At 37.1% G+C, this 25,774-nt stretch overlaps 2 protein-coding genes across 2 annotated transcripts in view; both read left to right on the forward strand.

Moving 5' to 3' along the window:
- Positions 1 to 8,337, forward strand: part of ptpn12 (protein tyrosine phosphatase non-receptor type 12) — a 69,221-nt gene extending 60,884 nt beyond the window's left edge. The window contains exons 15-18 of the mRNA XM_037695922.1: positions 2,937 to 3,008; positions 5,912 to 5,965; positions 7,534 to 7,614; positions 8,193 to 8,337. Coding sequence (XP_037551850.1) covers positions 2,937 to 3,008; positions 5,912 to 5,965; positions 7,534 to 7,614; positions 8,193 to 8,254 — 269 coding nt within the window. The 3' untranslated portion in view covers positions 8,255 to 8,337. The remainder of the gene's footprint in view (positions 1 to 2,936; positions 3,009 to 5,911; positions 5,966 to 7,533; positions 7,615 to 8,192) is intronic.
- A 5,200-nt stretch (positions 8,338 to 13,537) lies between these two features.
- LOC119427986 (lysine-specific demethylase RSBN1L) overlaps positions 13,538 to 25,774 on the forward strand; it is a 26,348-nt gene continuing 14,111 nt past the window's right edge. The window contains exons 1-4 of the mRNA XM_037695628.1: positions 13,538 to 14,143; positions 17,290 to 17,424; positions 21,827 to 22,383; positions 23,144 to 23,302. Of these exons, the coding sequence (XP_037551556.1) occupies positions 13,540 to 14,143; positions 17,290 to 17,424; positions 21,827 to 22,383; positions 23,144 to 23,302 (1,455 nt within the window). The 5' untranslated portion in view covers positions 13,538 to 13,539. The remainder of the gene's footprint in view (positions 14,144 to 17,289; positions 17,425 to 21,826; positions 22,384 to 23,143; positions 23,303 to 25,774) is intronic.

A 25,774-nucleotide genomic window follows, 5' to 3' on the forward strand; every position in this document is an offset into this window, starting at 1 on the left:
CTCTGTCACTGTGGTAACAGGCTCTGTGAAGTTAACCTGCTCTGTCACCATGGTAACAGGCTTTATGAAGTTAACCTGCTCGCTGGCAGGTTTACAGAATGAAAGCCTGAAGCTGTCCCACTTGAGGTGATCGTGTTTAACCAATCTGACTGATGTCGAAACTAAACTCCTTCAGTGGTGGAGGATTTTCTGACCTAGACTGGATTTGCTTTCGTTCCCAGATAGTTCGCTAAGATCTAATTTGCAGAAATTAGTTTGTTGAAAACATGTCTACAATCAGCACAGGCAGATATTTCACATTTTATTTTATCTCATTTATTCCTCACAAGCTCACATATGCAGCAGTTTGAATTCTAAATATTTTATCAAAGAATGAACCTTTATTTTGCGTAAATTCACCCACCTTGACTAAATTTCTAAATCCAATTTCTTGCTTTATGATTTATTTACAAAATAAAGATAGAACAAATTGTTTATCGAACCTGTTGTCACCAGACACAATTTTTTGTTTAGGTAATTTCTATAACCAAAACAATTTACTTTAATATCAGTTATTTTTAATAGTTTAACATTTGTTTTGAGAAATCTAATTTTATTGACACATCTTCCGTTGTTTTTTCCAGATTATTTTGACTAAGCTTTTTCCAAGGAGTGCGGCCCAATCAGTTCTTTGTTTGACTCCTAAAATAAAAGCTAATAAATCAAAATCATAAAAAGAGTGCACATGAATAGACTAATAGCTGACAACCATCACGTGTGTCTGTTTCAGCTGCACTTCATTCTTAATGGTTTTGGTATTCAGAAATGACCCAATTCTGTTTTTTTACCATAGTATTGCAAAGTTTGAACTACAAAAATACATTTTGAGTACGTCACATTCAGGTTCTACATCCTAAATATATTTATTCACTTGATGATTTACATGATGGTGATGACAATGAAGTTCATCTCAAGTTTCTCTAATATTGTGCATCCATAGTTGCCATGGTGAATTAAAACATCAGAGCTCCACTGATTATGGTGTTTATCGCACATTTTCACGCTCTTACCTTAAAGTTAAGATAGTTATTTAACCTTAATATAATCAGCCTTTCTGGAGCCAAAAACTACTTTTCTCCTTCACGGTAAGTTAACTCAGAGTTTATGGATGAACTCAGAGTTTGTTGAACCTCCTTTCTGGAATACCCCACTTTGCTTTGCTTTTTGACGCTCGTGTTTTTGGCGGTTGCCGCTTCGTTTATTTTAAGAGCTAAAGGGCTGCAGGTCGGTTGGCAACAGCTGCTTGATTTTGCGTTGCACCGCCTGAGCCAAACGCTGCTTTGTGGTTGGACAAGAGAACGCTGGTGGTGGCTGCTTGTTTTACTGGCTGCTTTATTAAAGAAACGCCGAGCTCTCGTCCAAGAGTGCAAATTGCAAAGATAAATGGAGACTTTATAGTAGTCACAGACACCATCGCTACTGTTCATAGTTAAACACCTTATTTTTAAAAACCCTTTTAATTATTATATGAGAGAAATCTGACAGACACATTGCTGTTTCTAGTTATTATTGACAAGATAAACAAGCGTGATTTATACCTTAACATTAATAAGTTGTAAATAGCAGAAAATTAGGCTAATACTTCAGAATAGTGTGTTTTTAAACCTGCAGGAGTTCGTTTAGCTTCAGTTTTTGGGAGACAATGTACTTCGAGCTGCAGCCTCTGAATTAAACCAAGAAAAAAACTTGTTCACAGTTATTAAATTATATGAAATGATAAAACTGAAATACATTTTAATGTCTAACACACAAGTTGTCATAGTAACTGTAAAGGGCTGTTTACACCAAGAACAATAACTTTAATGGGCCTCATTTACGTATAAATTACTGTTTAAATCAGTTGGATATTATTGATATTATGGCTCTTGAATAAGACACATCTACATTTTTTATAATCAGTATTATTGTGTCAGCTAATTGTTTCTGTTTATCTATTTTTTAACAAGCTAATTGTTTTGGAAACAGTTTCTTTTTCTTAAATAATTTGCTTATTATAATATAATAACACTTGTAAAAAAAAAATTAAGGCAAGGTTAAATCTTGCCCACAATTACATAACAAAAACACCAGATTTTGACATATACTATACTTTCTGCTGTTTAAGTTGCATCAGCCCAAGCACGTCCAATAAAGTGGAAAAAAATGTAAATAAGTCTCAGGGCATTCAAATTTATGCAAAATGATGCGACCTATACGCTGGAAAATACGGTAATAATCAACATCCTTTGCTACTCCTAATGTTGTTCTGTGTTGTTGTTTTTGTTGTCAACAGCCTTTAGGTTTTACACATCCCCATTTTTTTCCCAAATCATCAGAAGATTTTATAATGCTGAGTTTGCAGCTCTTAAACCTATTACCATTGTCTCATAACCCCACATAATAACAATTAAATCTAACTCTAGTTTTAATTATATATTCTGGTAAGTCATATTCTACAATACCATAATATTACTGTCTGATATATTTATTGTTAGGGCTTTAACTGATAATGGCTAGTTCTTTTGCTATCTCAGTATATATTTGTTAACAACGTGTTAAAAAAAAGTTTATATTGTCTCATCATATCATATGTAATTATTTTAGATGACTAAGTTGCACTTTATTTACAGTAGGCAAAAATACAAGATCATACAGTACAATAAAACTTGTATTTAACTTCAAAAGTAAAATTGACTGTATAAAACTTCTTCAGGCCATGAAATGATTTATTAACGTGCTTATCCACTTCTACTACAATAAAATTAGACTTAAATAATAATAATAATAAAAACACTTTTCACAAGAAACATTTGAACCCAAAAGGCATAATTAGTAATTAGTGAGGGCCTAATTTTCACGTCTTTGTTGCCAGCTTTTTTAACCTTGCTCTGTATTTGACCTCTGACCTCTTAACCCAGACTGCTGGGACAGTGATGACTCCCCTCCCCCACTCCCTGAGAGAACCCTCGAGTCCTTCATACTGGCCACAGGTGCGTTTGCATTGGTCGACATCTTCAGGTGTGTGTCCAGTGGTGTGGATTCACTGGTCCTCGTCTACAAAGATGGGCGGAGCTGTGAAGACTAACTTAAAGGGATAACCAAGATGTGTGTCACTAAGACCCTGTTCAGACCTTGCTTCAAAGATCTGTCCTGGGTCAGCTCTGATTGAGAGCGTTCACACCTGGCAGTAAACGTGTACCTCAAAACGTTTTTGTGATTGGATGTTCGTTACAAATCAGTCTGACAACAGGTCTGCTGATGTGTCTGTAAAAATGATAATACATTCAGACATCTGGACTATATTGTTTATGGATGCACGATATTATCGGCATGGTATCGGCCGATATTAGTGATAAAGTTAAATATCGGACATCGGCCATTCCATCAAAATAACTCAACGATATAAAAGGTGCTGTTTTAAGTTGATTTTTAATTTAAGAAACTGTCAAGTATATCTATTAATGCACTAATACTTGTGCGTTTTTCACTTGTCGCTTGTGAACAGGTTGAGATTTGTGAAAATTAACAGATTTGCACAGTTTGAATGTTATTGAGTTAGAGAAAGTAAATGCCACAAATAAATTTGACATTAAATATAATCCAAGTTGAAGTGTTACATCATTTTCAGCCCCCTTTTTGGCATCTGCATTTGGTAGCAGGACAAATTGACAAAGACCTTGCAGAATAATGTACCGGTAGTATTTTAAGTCCACAGCAGAGAAAGATTTGTAGTCTCTGGGCCCTGGGGGAAAATATCGGTATTGGTATCGGTTATCAGCCAAATAAATTTTAATATATTGGCATATCGGATATTGTCCAAAAATCCAATATCGTTCATTCCTAATATTATTAATTTGGCATAACGGTTCATAGCCATTTGAGTTGTGTTTTTTGTAGTTATCGCTTGAAAAGCTTAATTACGTAACAGCCATAATAGGAGAAATGTAAAATAGCATACAATGATCGGTGACTTCATAGAGCTCGGTGTCACAGCAAAGAATTTTAGCTCATAAATCTCCAAAGTGTGCTGCCGGAGGTGTTTTCTGCCATTTACCGTGAACAGAACATCAGTGTTAATTAGGTGAATATAACGTGACAATTCTGCTTAAACTGTGATGTGCACTGAACAATATAGTTTACGGTTACCACAGAGGATCCAGCTAAAAAAAAACAAACAATCGGAGCCAACTTTAAACTGAAGGGAAACTCACCCATACAATGTCCAGTAATCCACTTTGATTAATAAAATCTAAACAATATGGACATTTTTTTTAATGAAAATGATTCTGATTAAGGTTTACCCAACCCTCCTCCCAATAGAAACCAAGTTTCTTCGAAATATTCCCAAAGATGGCAGTTTTCATTATCTTCAGCCTGCAGCTGTGTGCACTTTTTGTTTTTTTACACCGAGGTCCTACAGCTTGACTCCGTACGGATTATGTTCAAACTTCTAAATGCAGACAAATAAAAGAGGTCTAGTTCACCCATGCAGGTGGTTTGAGTGGAAACATTTTATTAACACCTGTATTTATTGAAATCCAAATGCAGCCCATTAGCTTAAGCTTTTTTTACGTCATTAAAATCAGACAGTGGTGGATGATTGAAAGAGCTGGTTTAATCTCATAAATTATGGTAAAAATGTACATGAGATATTTTTTTTTAAACTGCTTTGGTGTATGCTGTTCAAGTTTTGCAACACTAGAGGGCAGCATTGACCATTTCAGCCATTCAATACAAGCTTGTATGAAGATCACCTGTGAACGGTGGATTTATTCTGGAGTTACTTAGAAATTACTTAAAAGACAGTAAATATGTAGGAGTGAGTAAGGATAGTAAGTTTTAAATGATGAGGCACTTATGAGAACAAAATTGGAACTTTTTCTTTTTTTTGTTGGTTGGTTTAAATGAGTTTAAAACGACGTGTGTGAGTGGGTGAGAATGAATGCATCTCTATTTCTGATTAAACCTTGTGTCCTCGTCACATTTACTACCCTTTGGACATCTGTATGACATAAAGGTACACACAAAATATGCTATATCATATACATCAATAGTTTTTCTGCTTTTTTTTCTTTGTAAATCCAAACGTCCAGCCTGCTGAAAACTACCAGTCGTTCTCAGGATTTTAACCCTTTGAATTTTCACTTATTTGAATTATTATTATTTATTAAAAATACACAAAAAGTTGATCATCTTTCCATATGATAAAGAAGGATGGTGGTAATTAGAGTTGTGGACACATCAAAGATTAGCAACAAAATAGATTTGATTGTGTCCGGTTTTTTTTATCTAGTGCTTGTTCCTCCCGCTGAATACTTTTGTGAAAGTAAATGTCTCTTTGACTTCCATTTAAACCTCATTTTTTAGTCTTGCTGCCAACATCTTATATAAAAAATAATGTATTTGGTAATCTCAGTGTTTTTATTTTGACGAAAGGCAGTAATATTTTACATTTTACTGTATTCTTCTAGATATAACAGTTTTCCCATTGTAGGCCGCTTGAATAACGCACTGCATTTTTGACATTCATAATATGGAGCCGGGGACCCCCCAATTTTTTATTTTTTTTTATTTTAGAGCTGAAGAGGTGCTTGAGTAAGCGATTAAGGGATTCAAGCCAAAAATAAAAACGACAAGAAAAAATATTGACGTATGATGATTTTTATAACTGTGCATTTGTGCCGTAAAGGTGTCTGGAGGGTTCAACAGGCATCAGCAGAGTGTAAAAGACGTGGATGTAAAAAAAAAAACCTTTGGATTTATAAATATTTCCTTTCAAATAACTCATGCCACAAACTGTGACGCAGCCATAAAGATCACCAAATAAAACCATACAAAACGCCTGATGTTTATATGTCTCTATTTGTAAGTTGTCTTTGTCTGCTTCTCTCAGACCCTCTGGAAGTGAAGATGTCAGCATCAAGTGGATGGATAAACTCCCAAAAAGGTAGCAACGTTCAGTCGGTCTTATTTCTCTCCTTCCTTTGTTTGTTTTGGCTCTCTGTTTCTATTGCACCCCCCCACAAATGCACATGTGTGTTTATCTGTCCCACTCACAATAAGAGTGACGGCAGCAGCCAGAGGCGGCTGCAGGAGTGAGTAAAGATGAATAAAGAAAGCGAACAAGAGTGTCTTTAGAGGCGTGCGTTAAGAGGAGTGCTGTGAGGATTGTGTAATGATTGTTGGTACCAATTTACTGCTTCAGTAGTTGTAGGGTCTGGAAGCTTCATCGACAAGGAATAATTCTGTGTTTTTAATTAGGAGACTGTGGTTTTATTGAGATTACTGCCAAAAGCCAGACTTTAAATCTGTACATTTCAGAAAAATCAAACATTAATGTGATAGATGTGCTCGGTCAGCTGTCGTTTGAATTATAAAACCGGATATTAAAAAAAAACATTCACACTATTGTGATCCGTTTTTCTTCTGTACGATTTTCAGCTGTTTTCATGCTCCTTTCAGATTCTTTCTGCCAACTACAACATTTTTGTACTTCTTCTAACTTCTAATTTCAGCTTGTTATGCTCCTTTACGCTTATTTCTGCAAGTTTCTGCTTTTTCCACCATTTCAGCTACTATTTTAGCTGTTTTATGGTAATTTAAGCGTTTTAAGCTAATTCTACATTTTTTTGCTCATTTTAATTTTTTTCAGACTAATTCAGCAAAAATGTTCTCTCTACCTCGTTCCTGTAATTTCAGCTTTTTTCTGCCTTTTAGCTACTTTCAGCTGTTTTTTTGGGGGGTTTTTTGTAATTTCAGCTTTTTTCAGATATAGCTAATTTACACTTTTTGTGCTCATTTCTTCTTTTTTCCAGCAAATGTATTATTTCTGCTTTCTTCTCCTAATTTAATCTTGTTCTAGCTTTTCAGCTACTTGTTTTGCATTCTTAGCTAATTTCAGCAGTTTTCATATAAATTCTAAGTTTTTCATGGTAATTTCTGCTACTTTCAGCCTAATTAACTTATTTCAGCTTTACGCTCCTTTCAGCAATTTCTCGCTAGTTTCAGCTTTTTCAGCTACTTTTTAGCTGTTTTTGTGCTAAATGTAACTTTTTCAGCTAATTCCACATTTTTTATAGCTCATTTCATATCCTTCCGCTTCCTTCTGGTAGTTTAAGTTTCGTTCTAACTTGTCAGCTACTTTGCAGCAATTTTTTTTGCCTATTTCAGTTTTTTTAACCACCCGTAATTTCTTAATTTTTGCTCTAATTTCTGCTTATTTAAACCTAATTCAGCAAATAAATGTTCTTTCTATTTTCTTCTGCTAACTTTGCCTTGTTCTTCCATTTCAGCTACATTTTTCAGCTTTTTTTTTAGCTAATTTCAGCTGTTTTTCAGCAAATTTTTCAGGAATAAGCATTCAAACTGTATTTTTTTTTTACAGGAAATGCAATTTCTCTAGTTTAGAATAACTTGAGTTGTCTCTCAGTAAAACTAATGCAGTTTAAACTCATTTTCTTCATGGGAAATCATAATATTGCTTATAACACATTATGTCTGTCTGTCTGTGTTTAGACGTGTTGGATTGTAATAAGACATCTCCAGCTGATCCTGGGTCTGCTGGCAGTAAAGCAGCAGATAGCCAAGCAGATATGGGTGGGTAAGTCTGCCAAAGTCCTCCTCTAGATCATTGTATCGCCTGAAGGCAAGAGGTGATCATGTTTTTATTTGGTTTATTGAAACTCCGAAACCTCTACAACGACCTTTTTGGAGTCAGCCCAATTCAAGATGGCTGCCAAAACCAACTGACTTCAGGAAACAAAACTGCTTTGACTTTTTCATTTACAAGATTTGACCAAAATAGCTATAACTCCATCATTTCTCATCATAAGGTGACTAATGTAAAACTCTGGCGTGAATGGCGGTGGGCGATATGCATGCTTAAAGAAAATTATTACATTTTTTTCTTATGACTCTGTTAGTTTGCACAGGTTAAGATTAAGGGAGAAAAAAGCATTTGTGTTCTGTTTCTGCAGAAAACGTTGCTGACGGACATGTTTTCCTTTCAAGTCATCGTTTTTTTGATGCATGGAAGTGAAAAGCTATCTAGCTTTGGCTTTGAGGCCAGGCAGAATGCTTCTGTGAAAATCTGTGATGAAATATTTATTCCATTCAGTAAATAAACGCAGCTACGAGCTTCTCTCACTCTCTTTCCTTCCTTTTTTTTTTATCAGGGTTCGGTAACCGCTGCATTCAACCCCAAGGCCCGCGAGAACGTCCCTCGGAGTGGACATGATGGAGCGACGTTTCTGACTGTCCTAAAACCACGTCCCTTATCAGGATTTGGACTCCCACCTGGCTGGTCCAAAAGCCAAGTTGCTACAGAGAAACATCACATTTTTACACAGAAACTGCCTCTGTGTGCAAATATCCTGCTCATTCCTCCGTTCAAAGTGCCGCCATGCCACTGGTTGAGAGACTTGTCCACTTTACATGCAAGCTTTCCCTCTGGATGTCTCTACATGCTGACCTGGGAACAGCTGTCAATCATTAAACCAGCTTGTTAATTTAATTTTTTTTTTTTTTGAGGGGGTGGTTAATATTAAGACTAAGAACTATGTTTTCTCTTCTGCTTTTTTTTTTTACACTAAAAGCATGATGTACACTTAAACCAAATGAGAGGAAAGCGATGGAATCAGCTAAGCTGGTGTGGGAAGCAAATTTCTGAGGTTGTTTGCCGGCTCCTGCAGAATGAACATCTTTAAAGTAAACTTTGATAATCTTTTACCCATAATGCAACCTTTTCAAATAGGAGTAAAGAGGTTGCTTTGGGTGCTTTCTGTGTTTGTTGTTCTATTTTTATGCGCCAATCATTGCAAAAGATCGTAGCAGAAACGGGAGCGCTAGAGCCAGCAGTTGCCACCTGTAAAAGTACAACCAGCTCTAGTATTTTCTATTTCTCTACTCTTTTGCCAGAGTCATATGCTAACAGGATTTGGTCCTTTGTTAAATGTAATTATTCATCTAATAGCAAAGATAATCTGTAGCCTGTTTGTTCATGTTAAGGCTAAGCTAACTGGCTGCTTTGTGAGCCTCTCATAGAAAGCGCAACAGTGTGGTTTATTTTAAATCACGGAGCTAAAGCGTATGTGGTTTATCATCTTCAAAAGTAGTTTGACATAGATAGACACACAAAACAACTCTCAAACGAGTCAGTATTAAGATGCATAATTTATTTTATGGAAAGCATGTTTTATTGTGTACGACAGAGCTTTAGGGCCATGCTAAGAAAAAAAAAATGAAAGCCATAAAATTACAAGACTAAAGTTGAATAGTCGTAATATTACGAGACTAAAGTCGTACGAATCTTTTTGCAGCTCTCGTGGATTTTTTTTTCTCCCACGAGTTGGATCCATGACGCGACCTATCAATCAATCCAGTAGGCGTGTCAGCAAATGACCAATCCGAAGCTAAATGAGCCGTAATATCTGAACTCTGACACGATAAAACAGGTTTACCGCATTTTAACTGTGGTAAAATGAAGAACGTTGAGCATCTTGTTAAGTTATACTTTGGTACTGGTTTTATAAATAAGAAAATAGTTAATCCGTTAACACATCAGCATCAGATTATTATCAGTATCAGGACTTTGAACCTGCTGACAGTAAGGTGGTACGCTCCAGTTCTCTGCAGGTAACGATCATTTAGCTTCGGATTGGTCATTTGCTGACACGCCTACTGGATTGATTGACAGGTCGCGTCGTGGATCCGACTCCTGGGGGAAAAAAATTAACGAAAGCTGTAAAAAAAAAAAAAGTCTCGTACGACTTTATTCTTGTAATATTATGTTTGTTTGTTTGTTTTTTTCCTTAGCGTGGCCCTAAAACTCCCGTCATAACTGTGCAAGCATTTAGGAAGATATTTCCTGTTTTTATTGTAAACACACTGCGGGTAACTCTTATGAAGTACACCAGTAACTCCAGACTGACTACACTGGGACCATGACTGCCTTAGCCCAGCTCTCGTATAGGACAGTCCTCCCTCATTTGTCCTTTTCTTTGTGTTTCTGGCTCTTTGAGATTTAAAAAAAAAAGTATTTCACTTTCCTCCTGCTCTCGTTTTCTCAGACCTCTGAAAAGTGTATGACAATACAACCTCAGTGTTTCAGAGAATGAATGTTGCGCCTGAAACTCTTGAAACTGGGACTTGCGGAATCGATCTTTAACCTCCAGCTCTCTCTTCTGCAAGTCAAACTAGATTTCTTCAAGCTTTTTTTTTTTTTTTTACCTGCTTCTATTCTAAAAAGAGCAGCAGCTAAGCACCCAGGACTACTGTTTTCTCCTGATTGTTAGCATCACTTTTATTAGCTACAGTAACTACATAGTGTATGCATCGTTTTTATAAAGATAAAGAGCTGTAAAGAGCAGTTTAGGTATATAATATGTCAAATTTCTTTTTACTGTCTGCTAAATATTTCTATTAACAGAAGATGTAAGAAAGTCAGTGCATGATGATGGTGATGATGATGATGATGATTCCTCCCCATGGACAATGTTTTTATTAGAATTGTAAATTATTCTGCGACCCGTTTGCTTTTTTTTTTTTTTTGTCTGGCGATTATTTCAGGGGATCATTTGTTTTGTGTTGGTTTATATGCTGAATGATAAATGTTTTCGTTGGTTGGCAGAGAAAAGCACAAACTGCCAACCCCCCCCCGATGACGACGAGCTTTGAATAAGATTGTAATAATAATAATGGTGATGATGAGAATGGTCGTTCCGTTTTGTAAATGGTATTTTAAATGTTATTTTTGTTTACAGGTGTATCTAAAAATAAAGTAGAATGACACGAAAATGTTCAAAATGTTTTTTGTTAATTTTCAGAAAGTGAAATTCATATATTATATAGCTTCACTGCACATTGAATGAAATATTTCAAGTGTTTATTTCTTGTAACTTTGATGATCGTGGCTTACAAATACTGAAAAACCAAAATTCAGTGTCTGCATGCGTTTCACTTTCTGAACCAATTTACAAAAAAAATAACTGTTTCATGATGTTCTATTTTTTTTATAGCTGCACCTGTACACAGTTGGCTGTTGAGTCCACATCCGTCTGTGCCCCCCTGCCCCTTTTTTTTTTTTTTTTGGATGTGCTCTACCTTTTGTTTTTATGAAAAGCTGCAAAACTGTTTCACACTTCACTACGGTGGCCCTGAGGTGTAAATGAACAACATTTGAAAAAACAGAATTACATTAATCCCAAGCGGAAGTGGCCGGAATCACATTAGGAATAACAGAATTACATTTGAAAAAACGGAATCACATTAGAAAAACCAGAATTACATTTGAAAAAACGGAATCACATTAGAAAAACCAGAATTACATTAAGCCAAAGCAGAAGTGGCTGAAGCGGAAGTGGCACAAATCACATTAGAAAAAAATGAATTACATTTGAAAAATCGTAATTACATTAAGCCAAACAGGAAGTTTTTTTTTTTTTTTACTTTATTAATAGCATAAATCGAACAACAGAACAATATACAGTACACACACACACAACATAAATACATTTAGCAGGCTATCCTTTTAACTCTATCTCCGTTGTGTGTACTGTATATTGTTATGTTGTTTGGTTTTATGCTGTTAATGTAAAAAAAAAAAAAAAAACTTCCTGTTTGGCTTAATGTAATTGCATTTTTTCAAATGTCATTCGTTTTTTTTTTTCAAATGTGATTGTGTTTTTCAAATGTTGTTCATTTACACCTTAGGGCCACCGTACGTCACCATTCTTTGCTGTTTCAAATGAATAAACGCAACAGGTTTTTGTTTAAAAAAATTAAAACATGTCTCTGCGCCAACTGATTGCTTTACTAAAGCATCTGTGAAATGTTGGCAGTTTTAAATTCACAAAGTACACACAAATAAAAAAAAGACACTTTAGCTTTGTTATTTGGGTTTGTTCTCTTTAAATCCCTCTAAGTCGCAAACACAAAGTCTCAAAACTCAGAAAAAAAAAGCCCACCTGTGCCTTTAAGAGCAACTGCCCCTCTTTCATCTTTTCCACCATCCTCCAGTCATCATTAGTCACGAGCAGCATTCATCACCTCCTGTGGGACTCATTCAGTACCCCCCCCACCCCCCCCACCTCATTATACTTGTCCCATCTCAGAAACACACGCAATGTTTGTATGTTGCAGAAATCAATCAGTAAAAATGAACAAGTGAACATATGGCTGTTTTTTTTTTATTCTTTGTGAAGCAACAAAAGTGAAAAGATGTCAGATCAGATTTGCTTTTAATAATCATTTCTGAAGCCATGAGAAATGAAGTCTTGTAAATTAGAATAAATAAACATATCACCTTGTTAGCCATTGGTTGTTTAAGAAATATGTTTAGAGTGGGAGTTTTTGTCACAGCTGGAAGTCTACTTACATGTGAATGAACTGTCGAGATATGAAAACCACAGCAGGTGGTGAAAACACACCAGCCTTGTATTGTACTCAGACACCTTCCATTTTCTTTCACACGCATCCAGAGGCACAGCAGGTGGACCCTCACTGGTGCTCATGTGCAAACAATATTCAATTCAGATCAATTACACATGCGTAAAAATGACTGTGATTATTAGAAGTGGCGGTGGTTTTTTATCAGTGCTTTTAGATCTCAATTATACACTATAAAAGAGGTATTGATCTACACGCATGCATAGATGATAGGCTTGTAAATTAATTTGAAGCTAATTTGTTTTAGCTGATGAGTTCAGAAGCCTTTTAGTCATCTAAAAGAAAAATATATGTTGCGTTGAACCAAATGTAGTAAAAGTCTCTTGTAGAAAAATGTCACCATTCAATCCATTAGTTTTACTCACTGTGATAAATGCAGTTTTCTGTAGCACTATGCCACAATGTGAATATTCCTTTCTCTTGGGAGTATAAATGAATCCAGGTTGCTGTTTTAACTAGGTCAGTTTTCCCAATGAGCATTTTAACATGTTATGTAATCGCTTATAAATATAGCCGGTTAAAGATAAGTGTGAGCAGTAGCTGTGTGCTGCATTGCTATCTGAAGGAACTGAAATCTGTCAGATCCTATTTCAAAGCAAGCAGTATAAAATATGAAACAGTAGGTGCTGAACTTAACTCTGGGCTCAAGCACAGAGACACCAGTTTTCCCTTCTGAAAATGAAAACTGAAATGTTTTTCTGACTGTGCAGCTTTTATTTTGCTGCTGCATTCAGGACCAAAAGATTGATTTGGTGTTAGTCAAAGTACACCTCTCATAATTATGAGATGCTAAGTCATGATGTTGAGATTATCGTGACTCAATATTTTTTAAAAATGTGTCGGAAATAGTCTTCCCCATACTTTAAAGTCCTTGAACTAAAAGGAGAGCACACTTTGTTTATCCTGTTAAGCCCCGCCTCTTGTATACTCGAGCTGTCATTCAAGCCTAAGTACCGCCCTCGACTGCTAACACGTCAATCAAACTTAGTCCCGCCCCTTTCCGCCTGCCTGCCCGTCGCGGAAAAAAAAAGGCAGCGGCGGTTGAGGAAGAGAGTAAATAGAGGGAGAAGCCTCAAGATGGCTGACTTGCAGGGCTCTGTTCACTTCCACGGAGCTGCTGCCGTTGGCTCCGTCAATAGTGCACTCGCTAATCCGACTGAGGCGAAGGGAGCCCCGAACAACCGCTCGCAATCTCGAGATTTCAGCCCGCCGCCATCAAAGAAGGTCCGAGTCGAGGAGAAGTCGAGCGTTAAACCCAGGAAACTCGGCAGGGACGGAGGTGTGGGGAGCAACGGTAGCGGGAAAGAGAAACTCCAGCAGACCACGAAGCAGCACAGTTACGGCAGCAACCCGGGCTTGTGGACCTTTAGCCAGGCTAAGACGAGCAGCAGCAGCCACCCTCCGGTGCCTGCTACTGGCGGATCCCAGACATCGGCAGGCGCACACAAAGTCTTCAAACAGAGCGATTTCTTCCTCCACAAGGCGCCTTCTTCCTCGAAACCCAAGAGTAAAGATAAACAAGGAGAGAAGGGGAAGGGAGGCGGGGAGGAGAAAAAGAAACATAAACTGTTGTTGACCTCCGCACCCGGGAGTAACGTTAATAATAACAACGATGTTCGTGGATTTAACAACATTTCTGCAGTGAAGAGGGAAAATGGGGAGGTCGTGTTACCAGCCCACGGTAAGCCTCCATGTTTTTCGTTTATTTTTATGCTTCTTTTTAACAAGTTTCGGCTGTGGTGAAAACAGATTCAGACACTTGAACGTGTCATAGCTACGTTCAAATGTTTCGTCTCGGAGTTGGTTAAAGAAGCCTTTATTATAAACGATACTTACTCGCTTGGGATGTGTTTACATTGTATTTAATATATATATATTCATTTATTTATTTTAAGACCGGTTTAACCGATGAGTGAGCAGACTGTGTTAGGCAGCTTTCGTAGCTTGCTCACCCGCTCGTGAACCCTCCACGAGCTCCAGAGAGGAGCAGCAGCGGTCGTCGCGCGACCTGGCAGTTGAATCGCCACCAGCTGCTCTCGTGCTGCGGCGGAACCGTTACGTAATTACGCGAAAATATAACCGATTTTATTTAAACACGTCGACCCGGTAAGCGCCGTACACGAATAAAACCCGTTGCTCAAACAAAAAATAAATAAATACAATTAAAAAAAAGTGGAGAACTGTGAGCGAATTATTAGAGACTTAGCGTTTTCTCGCGAACTAAACGCTCCTGTCATAACAATATGACAGCCGCCCGCCATTATGTGCCAAGTGTTGTTTTGGTGGAGCGCCACGCCCCCCTCTGTAACCCCAGGCTGTTTAGGCAACAAGCCTTGTTTATACAGTTGTACAATGCAGCAAATGATCTATTCATTCATTGCGTCACAATTTCACCTTAATGCCTCGGCATTAAATGTGTGAGATTAAAAAAAGTAATAATTAGAACAAAAGCCACACGTATTCATAGTTAACTACAGCGTGGCTTTACTCATTGGATGCCTTTGTAATAGATTTGTGATTTTTTTTTTTTTAACCATTGTCTATATTTTATTATTCTTCCAAAGCAGTGTATCAAAAATAACATAAGATGTTTTATTCTTTTTAGAAACTAGCAGGGGCTCAGGTGTGCATTCTGTGTGTGAGAGCATGATGTCACCCTTGTTTCCAGTTGGCCAGTTTAAGAGGTCACAAAACACTGCAGTCTAGTAAAACACCAGGACGTGATGTGTTTGTTCAGTGTCTACCTTTTTTTGTTGAAGGTAAAGGTGTAACAGGTTTATCGGGATTTCAGACAATGGATGTGCTAGTGCTGACTGCCACAAAGCAGCTTATAGGATGAAAAATATTAATAATTGGGTATATTTTAAACTTCTAAAATGCAATATGGAGGATTATTTATGTTTTAAATGCTCCTTTAGTGTTGTCAAGATTCAACATATTTATCTTCACCTTACAAGCACAATTTATATTCAGCTTTAATAAGAATAATAGAATACGAATAATATTATTGCTAACGCTGCAGCCACAGCTGGTTTTCCATGTAGGCACAGGATTTCTAGAGTTAATACAACTAATCAGTTTTATGTGTTTAATTACAGACAAACTTCAACAACATACAGTAAAACAAGTAATATTATGCTGAAAACTAATAAATCTCTACTCATCAAATGCAGCAAACTGGTTATCAGATCATATTCTGTGTTATTTCTTTCCGCTCTGGGAACTTGTTGTCATGGTTACTTGTCCTATCTGTAGTCATAACTTTTCAGCCTTTCTCTGACGCTTTTAACGAGTCGCCATTTATTTATTTGTGTGACCAGTGTAACACCCGTTATTTACATGCAGATGAAAGTTTTCTATGTCAGTCCAATAATACAAATCCGTATTTATAATGACTGTACGCTTTTAAAATGGATTCGGAGAGAAATTAAATTATTTTTGACAAGAACTTTGTGCTTGGCTTTAAAATTCAACATTAGAAAAAGCAGTAATTTTTTATTGGTGCTTTCCAGCTGTTAGTTCATTTAGTGTTAACCATTGATTTTTTTTGCAGGTTAAGTAAGTAGATGTAAAAGAATTATTGATGTGTCACTTTGACATATTTGTCTTTTTAATGAAGATAAAGTAACACTTTTATTTTAGTAACTCTTAACTCTTATTACTGTAATTCAATTCAGGTATTTACATTTGTTTTGACTCGTTTTTGCATGCATGGTTTACAGTTATGTTTATTAAGACTCCCAGCTGAGAGCAGACAGGAACGCTCTCTAAAGGTTGTCGGTGTCACTCACTGGCAGCCAAATAAACAGTTTAAAGCTAAAGTAGCACAGGTGGTGAATAAGGGAAGCAGGGTTTTATTACAACTCCCACATTAATAGTTAAATTTAAAGCCTGCAGAATTGTTTTGATTTTGAACCAGAAGCCAGAAACGAGGAGCTTGAAGTTTACAAACCGCTCGCCTCTGATCATCTGAATGATGGAAACCACCTGCTCTGTTGTACTTTTTAAAGCCGGCTGCTGCAACAAAGTCAGAAAACAAAACTAGAGCAAAAAGTTGGAACCACACGTTAATTTCTAAGCATTTCTAGCTCGATGTTTCTGCTTTTTTGTAGCATATTGTCAACTCGGTGTACAGTCCTAGTTCGTACCTTCTAGCTTAAACGTGTGAGAAAGTTCTGGCATGGTTTGTAATTAAAAAACTCACTGATTTTATTGCAGGCTGTTTCCTGTGGAGCAAAATCTTATGTTTTGAAAGTTTTCTTTAATTAGCCTCTTCTTTTGCAATAGTTTTTCATTAACTTCAACATATAGGAGACACAACGAACTGCATGTCGAGCTGTTGTTTAAATATTTAAATAAAAGCACAGATTTTGTATTAGGCTTTAATTCGTTTACTTATTCTTTAAGGTTTTCTACTTTTCAAAGTTTTTCTCCTACAGCTGCAGGAAAGCGGTTCTGACTGAGTTCAAAGAAGAAAGTGCTGTGAAAAGAGAGGATCAGCAAAATAGTTTTTTTAAAGGAAGATAAAAAGGCAACGAATAATCAAATGAAACATGAAATGTAAAATGGGAGATATTTTAGGAAAGGTGCAGGTTCAGAGTTCAGCTTTTAAACTTTTTTTTCCTCTGTTTTCTGTCATTTTAAATTGAGTGAACACGATTGCACTCAATTATTTGAATTTCTCACACTCTTTCATCTCGCAGATAATTACTGCAGGTCAGTCGTGAAAGAGCTGCAAGTTGAGGTGCAAGAGAAGCAGATGAAGTGGTTTGTTACACGTGTGATGGTTGGAGGTTAAAACTGAGCCCTACCTCTCTGCTTCCACAGAACACCCCACCAAGGATCAGGCAAAGGAGAGAGAGAAGAAAAGGGTCAAGGAACGAGAGAAAGAAAAGGAGAAGAAGCACAAAGTGATAAATGAGATCAAGAGGAAGAACGGAGAAGTCAAGCAGCCGATTAAAGGTTGGTGAAAACCGTTTTGGACGTCTAAATATGTGCAGGATAAAATAAATCCTGCCATATTAATCTTACATTATAACCAAAGTTTTTTTTTTTTAACATGCAAAATAAAATGTGGATAAATAGCTCATGAACTGTTCAATTTAATTTATTGTATTTGTAGGCTGAGTTTTTCTGTGCTTCAGACTTCGATAGAGCATTGAAGTTAAAAGCAGTTCTGCTCATTGTGACCAGAAACCTTGACATTTTTGTGGACATGCTCTGTATTGTAATTTGTATGGGTTGATGGGTATGGAGGACGGAAGGTGACAAAATTAAATTAAATTAATACACAACAATGAAATGTATCATTTCATTATTAAATACATCATTAAATAAACAAATACAATACACTATTAAATATACAATTTAATTATTAAATGCACAATTAAATTATTTATTTCATGATATAATTATTTATTTAATGATTTATTCAGTTATTTAATTTTGTCACATTCCACCCTCGTGTGTCACCATGAAATTATATTAACTGTCAGTCTCACTCATCAAACTCAGTGGGCGGGACTAACGCTGAACATGTGAAATCCATTGCTTCGGTCTGATGAAAAAAGGTTTCATCCAAATACACGTAAACACAATTACGGCTTCCTAAAGTGTTTTTTTTTATTTTTATTTTTTTGGAATATATTTTCTGGCCTATCGATGATCCGTGGTCGATTTGTCTTTGCTTGCCATGAGGAGCAGCCAATCAGTCGTCAGGGTTAGGGTTAGTCCCGCCCACTGAGTTTGACGAGTGATGATGACAGTTAACATAATCGCATGGTGTCACTGGAGGGCGGAAGGTGACAAAATTAAATAAATAAATCATGAAATAAATAATTTTAACGGGTACATTTAATTATTTAATGGCACATTAATAATTTAATTGCATATTTAATTATGTAATTATGTATGTAATAAATAAAATTATTTATGTATTCGTTTATTTCATTTTGTCACATTCTGTCCTCCATAGATGGGGCCTCAAAAGTAGCTCTAGTCCAGGGGCCCTCCTTATTCTTGGCCTTAACAACGCACAAAAACCGCTGGTAATGTTACCAAACATGACCCACTTCTAAACCCAAATACTGGATCACAAAAACTGTTTTACAGTAACTATGTAGCGTCAGGGAAACTAAGCATCATAGTAGCACGGCAGCTTCCTTAGTTAACATACGATCTTGACTCCTCACATCGGGTTGACCTTTCGTTGTGCCTCTCATCACATGATGTTGTGGTGCTTATGACTCATTTAGTCTGACCTTCTGACTTCCTGTGCGTTTGTGCATGCTAATTTGAAATGTGTGGTCGCTTTCAAAACAAAAGTTGAGAGAGAACCTGGTGCAGCATGGCTTTTATTTTTGTAATAGTTTTTCTGTGTCACCTTCCTCCCACTCTTTTAATCACTCTCAGTTTTACTATTTTCCCGTTTCTTAGTCTGACTTTTTAACTTGACGTTATTGTTTGAAGCCAGCAAAGGCATAGGTGGACAGTGTTTTAGTCTTTGTGTCTGTGCGCCATTTTGACCTCAGATGTTTGTAATCTTTCTTTTGTTTGCTTGTTTTCTTTATTTGTTCATAATCGTTGGCTTTATTTCCGTTGGTTTGATTTGTTTTTAAGCTATAGACTGGCAGTCTTCCACGCTAGAATGTCATGACCACACAGTGACATTTCAAGGACTTAGCAGTTCTTTAGTCGCATACCGTGACCAGCAGCTGAAAATTACGGGGAGAACAACACACACCCTCATGATGTTGATTCTTCTTCTCATTCCATGTGAATAGTTACGAGACTGGTTTTATGAGACGCTGAGGGTTAATCCTGCAGTTGTCCTGTGAGGGTCTCGGGTATTTAATCATGAGTATTTACGATTGAAGAGACGTGCCGAAGTCCTCAGTGAAAATTTGAGTCAGCGTAAAGAAAACTGGTGGGGATGTCCCCAACGGACAGCAAGTTTTTTTTTTTTAGTAATAACTCCTGCGGTGTTCAGTCAGAGAGAATTACATTTTACAAATGTGGGTGACGGAGAGAGTGAGAGGGAGAGTTTGAAGGATTTAATCAGAGGTATAGTGTTAGGTTTTACAATTGAAAAAGACGACGGAGTAAGAAACGGAGAGCAGCGCCCGGCGGAGACGAGTATTGGAAATCGATAAGCAGCAAACGGCCATTCTGACAGTAAATCTGCTTTACTACCTCCGGGTTTTGCGAGTTTGTGTTGATCTGACTGTGACCTTACATGTCCTTAAACTGATTATGATCAGTCAGCCAAGTGGTGCGTGCCAAATTTAGTTATTCATTAAACATGTCTGTTTATTATTATTTTTAAACGGCTACAAAGAAATGACCAGGTAGAGATTGACTGTCCAGGATGCTTCCACTGCATTTTATTATTGAAGACTTTAGTTCAAAGGGAAGTTGCATCATCACGTTTAGTTAACCGCTCATTGGTTTCGAATTAAAATGTAATTACCTTATCCTAAATGTTCCCGTTTATGTCACTGTAGTGTAATAAAAATTATACTTTTACAATGAAAATACTATCCTGCATTAACTCAAATGTAAGAAGTTCAAAGCGTAAATAAAAGTTAATTAAAAGTTGTTCGTGTAATTTCTTCTTAAAATCAGCTGCTTATCCTCCAATACCCAGAAGTCCTCAGTGCGTTTAAAAAAAGTGCAGCCTACAGTTAAAAGATGAGAAACAACAGCTGGAAGCACCGACACCGCCAGGTTACAATCACCTACATAAAATTAAAATCAAAAAGAGTGTTCAAAAGTAATGTTTTTTTAAATGTTTGTTTCCTAGCAATTTAACGTTAAAGAGTCCCATCCCCATTAAAACCGAGTAGATTGTCAACATGAGTGCCCAAACCAGTGGCAGTAAACTCAGGGGTGGTTGAACCGAGCGGAGATGCAATGAAGGGATGATGGTCTGCAGATACCAGCCAGGTGTAAACTGGATCTAGAGAACTCCAGTGAGTTTGACAATGTTTTTAACCTCCAAAAACCAATATTCATTCATCAGAGCCCTGGTAATCATCAATTACCAGCAGAAAGTCTCCATTTAGAAAAAAAAAGCATAGAAACAAACAAATTGAGCACAAAAGGTAAAGCCACACGCAATGGCGCCATCTTGGAAAGTCGTTGAAGGCAACATGTGGATAAAATCATGGCTTCCCTCTAGGGATACACACTATCTTCATATTGTCTTTATACAATGAATTTACACAGTAAAGTGGAGTCTGTTTGTATTTGCATCAGTACCAGAAAGAAGTAATGTCAGCATCAAAATAATAAATATTAAATATTAGTAATGCTTGTTTAAGCTAACTGCAGCTAAAACAGGAGACTCGTACTCCTCACTAGTTTTAAAACTGAGACAAAAAATACTTTAAAGTTTAGCAACAACAAACCGTTTTAACAAATAGCATAGATGTTGGGTACTATAGAATATTTTTTTTTTTTATTCAATTAAAATTTTCTTTTGAGACATTAAATAGCACATTTGGTATCAGTTACCTGATTTTTGTATGTGAGCAAAATGATTGTGCACCATTTACTTTGTCAATATTGTGTTATGTTGATGAGGGTTGAGATTTGTGGATAGAACGTTTTGTGTTCAGAGTGAATTGTGTGTTAAAGAGCTTTTGGATTAGTCTCTTCAGTATAGTGTGTCAAATACCTCCTGTCTCTGTTGCTCTGTTTAATAATCTGTCTCCCTCTTGCTTTTCATTCTTTCCTTATCTGGCACTGAACATGTGTGGAGTACCAGCTAGGCCCAAACTGTATCTGTTTGTGTAAACAAAACTGTAGTTGGATGTTGTATTCCGACAGAGTAGCACCTCCATCACATGTACGCACATAGATATGCAGTAAATCCATTAATGTCAACTTGTACATGAAAAATCAGAGGAAAGATGAATCAGACTGCTGGCTGTTTGCTAATTGTTTAGCTTTAACACACACTGTGACAAATCGACAAGCACTTAGCATAAATTTCCATGTTCCGATTTGTCTTGCCTGTAACATTTCAAAGATGGACTGTCATGTATGGTTTTATCTCCTCAGATACCAACAAGCTCATTTCCTGACTCAGTCATAGATGCTTTTACTCCAGGGATTTTATTTCAGGGCTTTTATATTTATTTTTTGTAAACATGATGGTAGATTCACATCTTCTGGGAAAAGTTATGAGTCATCTGTCTGCACTCGAAGTAGTTTGTTCTAATTATTTTTACTGTTCATTTGCAAAGGGACTTATTTTTTTGTAGGTGTCTTGGTTGTTAAGCGTCTGAAAATAAACATTGTGAATGTCTGATTTGTTTGTTGATCTCCTCTTCTGAAGCGTTTTATCCATTTCTCTGTCCAGAGGAAAAAGATGAAGCAAAGATCAACTCCGAGGAGCTGCAAATTAAAAAGGTGAAGAAGAAAAAGAAGAAGAAACACAAAGACGGAGAGAAGCACAAGCGAGTGAAGATGTACCACCGCTCTTGCCAAACCGTCTGTGGCGGCCTGCTTTCGTCCACCAACTCGTCCTCCTTCTCTGAACTGACGAACAACTCCTCTCCGTCAGTTTTTAAGTCTCCTCCGCTTTTTCACCCTCCACCCAACAACAAAGACTCTCATCTCAGGCCCTCCTCGCCTGCTTCTGCCTCTAAATCTATTTGTAACTCATCAACTTTACACAACTCCGTCAGCTCTCCGTCAGCCAAGACCCCCTTCCCAACAAAACCCAACTCGCAGCGCACCTATCCTGGGATGGTGGGGCTGGAGTTTGCTCCGTACATTCATATAGAGACCCAGCCTAACGGGGGAGCTCTGGTGGCCCATGCCTATGCCTCCCAGCTTTCTTCTCTGTCTGCGGATCAAAGGCAGAGATTTGCCCAAGAGTTTGTCACTTTGGCATTCAGCGAGGATGCATCAAAGGTACAACCCAACTGTGATCTGATGATTGTGTTTCCATTCATTTATGTTTAATTCACTTATTGTCCAAGCTGTTGTTTGGCTCCATTTAATGCAACTAGAAAAAATGTGTTTTTGCTGAGTGCTGAACTCTTGCTAAAAGAAACGGAATACAGGCAAAAAGCTAAAGAGAACAAAATACTAGCTAAAAGTAGCTAAAGGCTAGCTGAAAACTAAAAGTAGTAAAACTATCTCGAAGCCAAACATGGTAAAAGATTAACACAAAGTTTAGTAGAAGCTAAAAGCATCAAAACACTAAAAAGCAACAAAAAGTTGGCTACAAACTTAAAGTAGCTAAAAATACAAGTGTACTGAAGCACATTTCTAAGTGAACGATGTTTTTAAAAGAACTAAAAATTCGTTGTTTCTGTGAGGAAAATATTTTAAAATAAATGTGAGTATAAAAGTTGCCAAACTCATCGTAATCATAGCACCCATTTCCTGAATGAGCTGAATGTTTTGATCTTTGAATAGCTAATGTTGCACAAAGTGTGCAGAAATAAGTTTGCAGATGTCCATTCCAGAAAACGTAAAGAAAAATAAATAAAAAAAAAACAGGGAAACTGTGTGAATCGTCCACCAACACTCGCATAATTATCAAGTTGAACAAGGCAGTGGTTCACACTTTCATTTTAACTTATCAAAATAACTTTTATTGATGTGAAGCTGAAAGTCTAAATATGATATAACTCTTCTAAACTTTTTTTTTTAATTTATTTTGCAGGCAGCTCATTACGTCATGACGATTGTTCACGGAGAAGCAAAGTACCTACCGGACTTCTTGGATTACTTCTCCATCAAGTTCCCGTCGGCTCCTGTCAAAATGGAAATTCTAGGAAAGAAAGACATAGAAACCACCACTATGGTTAATTTCTACTCTCAGGTAAGTCCGACACAATCGCAGAGGAAAGGGGATATTGTAAAATGTCTGATCTGATTTCTATTAGAGGTTAAAATCCTTTTAGCATTAGTTTGCCTTTTTGCCTTAAAAGTCACCAAGATGCTGATCAGGACATAATTATTGATGTTGTGATGTAACGGGTGATATTTAAGGATGCGATCGTAACAGAATCTGTGATGCATAAAGCACCGCCTCTGCATTTCTTCTTTTCAAACGTTCTCATGCACGCAGGCGTGCAGACACAGGAAGGAATGGAGGTTTGCAAATTAAAGCTCGTCCATTTCTGTACAAAGATAGAGTGATACACACACACACACACACACACAGTGTTTGTACAGGAAATGTGTCAAGTTGTGTGCGTTGAAGTGGTTCAAAGGAAAATTGTTATAATTAGTGAATGTTGTTGGCTAGTCTGCTATGTTTGTGTTGTCCTCAAATTGTTTCTATAAATATATTTAGCTGGTATTGCGTTGCTTGTTGCTGTCTAAAAAATGAAGGAAAGGAATCTACTGATACGAGGCATGCAAGGATACTAAAAATACTGTGCTAAAATGTAATTTCTGTTTGGTTAAGTACATAAACTGGGAGGATAAAGACCAAGAAAAGAATAGATTGTTTAAGTAAAACTACCTGCTGTGTGCTTGATGAAGTTGTATCGTTGTAGTTTTAACCATCTGGTTGAAGCATCTGCCTCCCATCTGTTCAGCATTAATACCGAAGTCTGATTATTTTTTTTTTAGATTGAATCAAAACATTAATAACATCTGGGCTTTAAAACAAGATGAAGAAAAAAATGACTGGCGAACGAGAGCTAACCGGTTGTGAGGGATGAAAGCTGTCAGGCAGGTAGCAGGTTCACAGCAAGTCAGGCTCGGAGTCAAAAGCGCATGAAAAGGTGTTTTTCATCTTTTGATTTTTAAAGCTGCGAGTGCTAGAGCAGCTGTAGCGTAAATCCTCTCAACTGACGCATAAGTACACCACACAACCTTTAGAGGACAGCAGGAAAAATAAGAAATGAGCGGGTTTTTTTAATTTTGTTGGTGGCTGATCTGGATTTTGCCACCAGAGGCCAGTGACACAGCTAGACCTGTTCATCGAGAGTTGTTCCGTCTCTTTCGATTATTAATGAAAAGCCTTTTGTTGCCTCAAACCTCCTGAGTGGCTTTGTATTAAGATCCTGCCTGTTCTTTACCTGTGTCAGCGTGTTCGTACGACAGGAGGTAGATCAGTTTTTCTATCTCTGTCCCTCTGGCTGATTTGTATTAAAAATCTTAATGTGGATTTGTATTTTCTTTCTGTTGTTTGATCTCTGCACATTTTTGCAAAGATCAGTTGAATATCTAAATCGTCCATTGTCTACATTTGATCTAATCACCTGCAGAGCCTGTGTCTTGTCGCAGCCCCTTTTCAGAGTAATGTTCCCTGCAGGGCTAACGTCATTGTCCACTGGCCTTGTTAATTTTTTTTTCTCCCTTGCAGCTCTCAGCAATGACCTTGGGAAGTAGATATACAGTCTGCACATACACACAGATGTGAGCATGCATACTGATAACGTGTGCACACACAGGCGCACAGATTAATGGCGTATCATCCCCATTTTTCTCCAGCCTTCTCTCTCTCTGCGTTAGCCTTTCAGCGTCTCGTTTATCCCTCTGTTCTGTGGTTCTGCTCTGTTGTGCAGTAGCTCTGTGCTCCAGCCATGAATGGCTGCACTGCTGCTTTTTGTATGGCGTGAGTGTAGAAAAGAAAGAGAGAGTAGGGAGGAGAAAAAAGTGCAGCTGCATGCAGCTTCTCTCCTTCTCGAGCACCAGGCGTTCACAGTACAATTGTAGTGTTCAAAATGTGAGTTCAGGCAGCGACGTTGCCTTGTTTTTGTGAATGTATTACCTGACTGAAGCCATCCTCAGTGCTGGGGAGGATTATAGAAGATTACAGCACTCCATTTTCTCAGGGTAGACCGAGCCCAGCAGTCAATACGAGATGGGCTTGTTCTGTGAGGTCATTCAGTCTCTGGGAGTAGAGGTGTTGTTACATTAAGCGATAAACCGTGCAGCTTTTTGACAGTTGTATTAGTTTCACCTCAAACTGCGCTCATCTGCACACTGTCATACCCAAACAAAATTAATGTTTACCAAGTTGACATTATTATGATGTCAGTTATCTGACATCTCCTCTTCTTGTGACATGAAATTTGTGATCAAAACGACAAACCCCAGATATGTTTTTGACCCTTTTCATTTTTAATATCTAGTTCTATGTAATCGAGAAATTTGTTGATAATTTACAGTTCAAATAATTTATCTTTAATTCCGTTTTTATTTTTTACGTGCTTTTATTATTGACCAGTGTTTGAAAGTGCAGTAATATAGTGAAAATAGTGTAACTTGATGTAAAAATATATACATATCTATATATATATATATATATATATATATATATATATATATATATATA

Source organism: Nematolebias whitei, chromosome 22 (genome assembly GCF_014905685.2).
Source record: "Nematolebias whitei isolate Nwh7 chromosome 22, NemWhi1, whole genome shotgun sequence".
Classification (NCBI taxonomy): domain Eukaryota; kingdom Metazoa; phylum Chordata; class Actinopteri; order Cyprinodontiformes; family Rivulidae; genus Nematolebias; species Nematolebias whitei.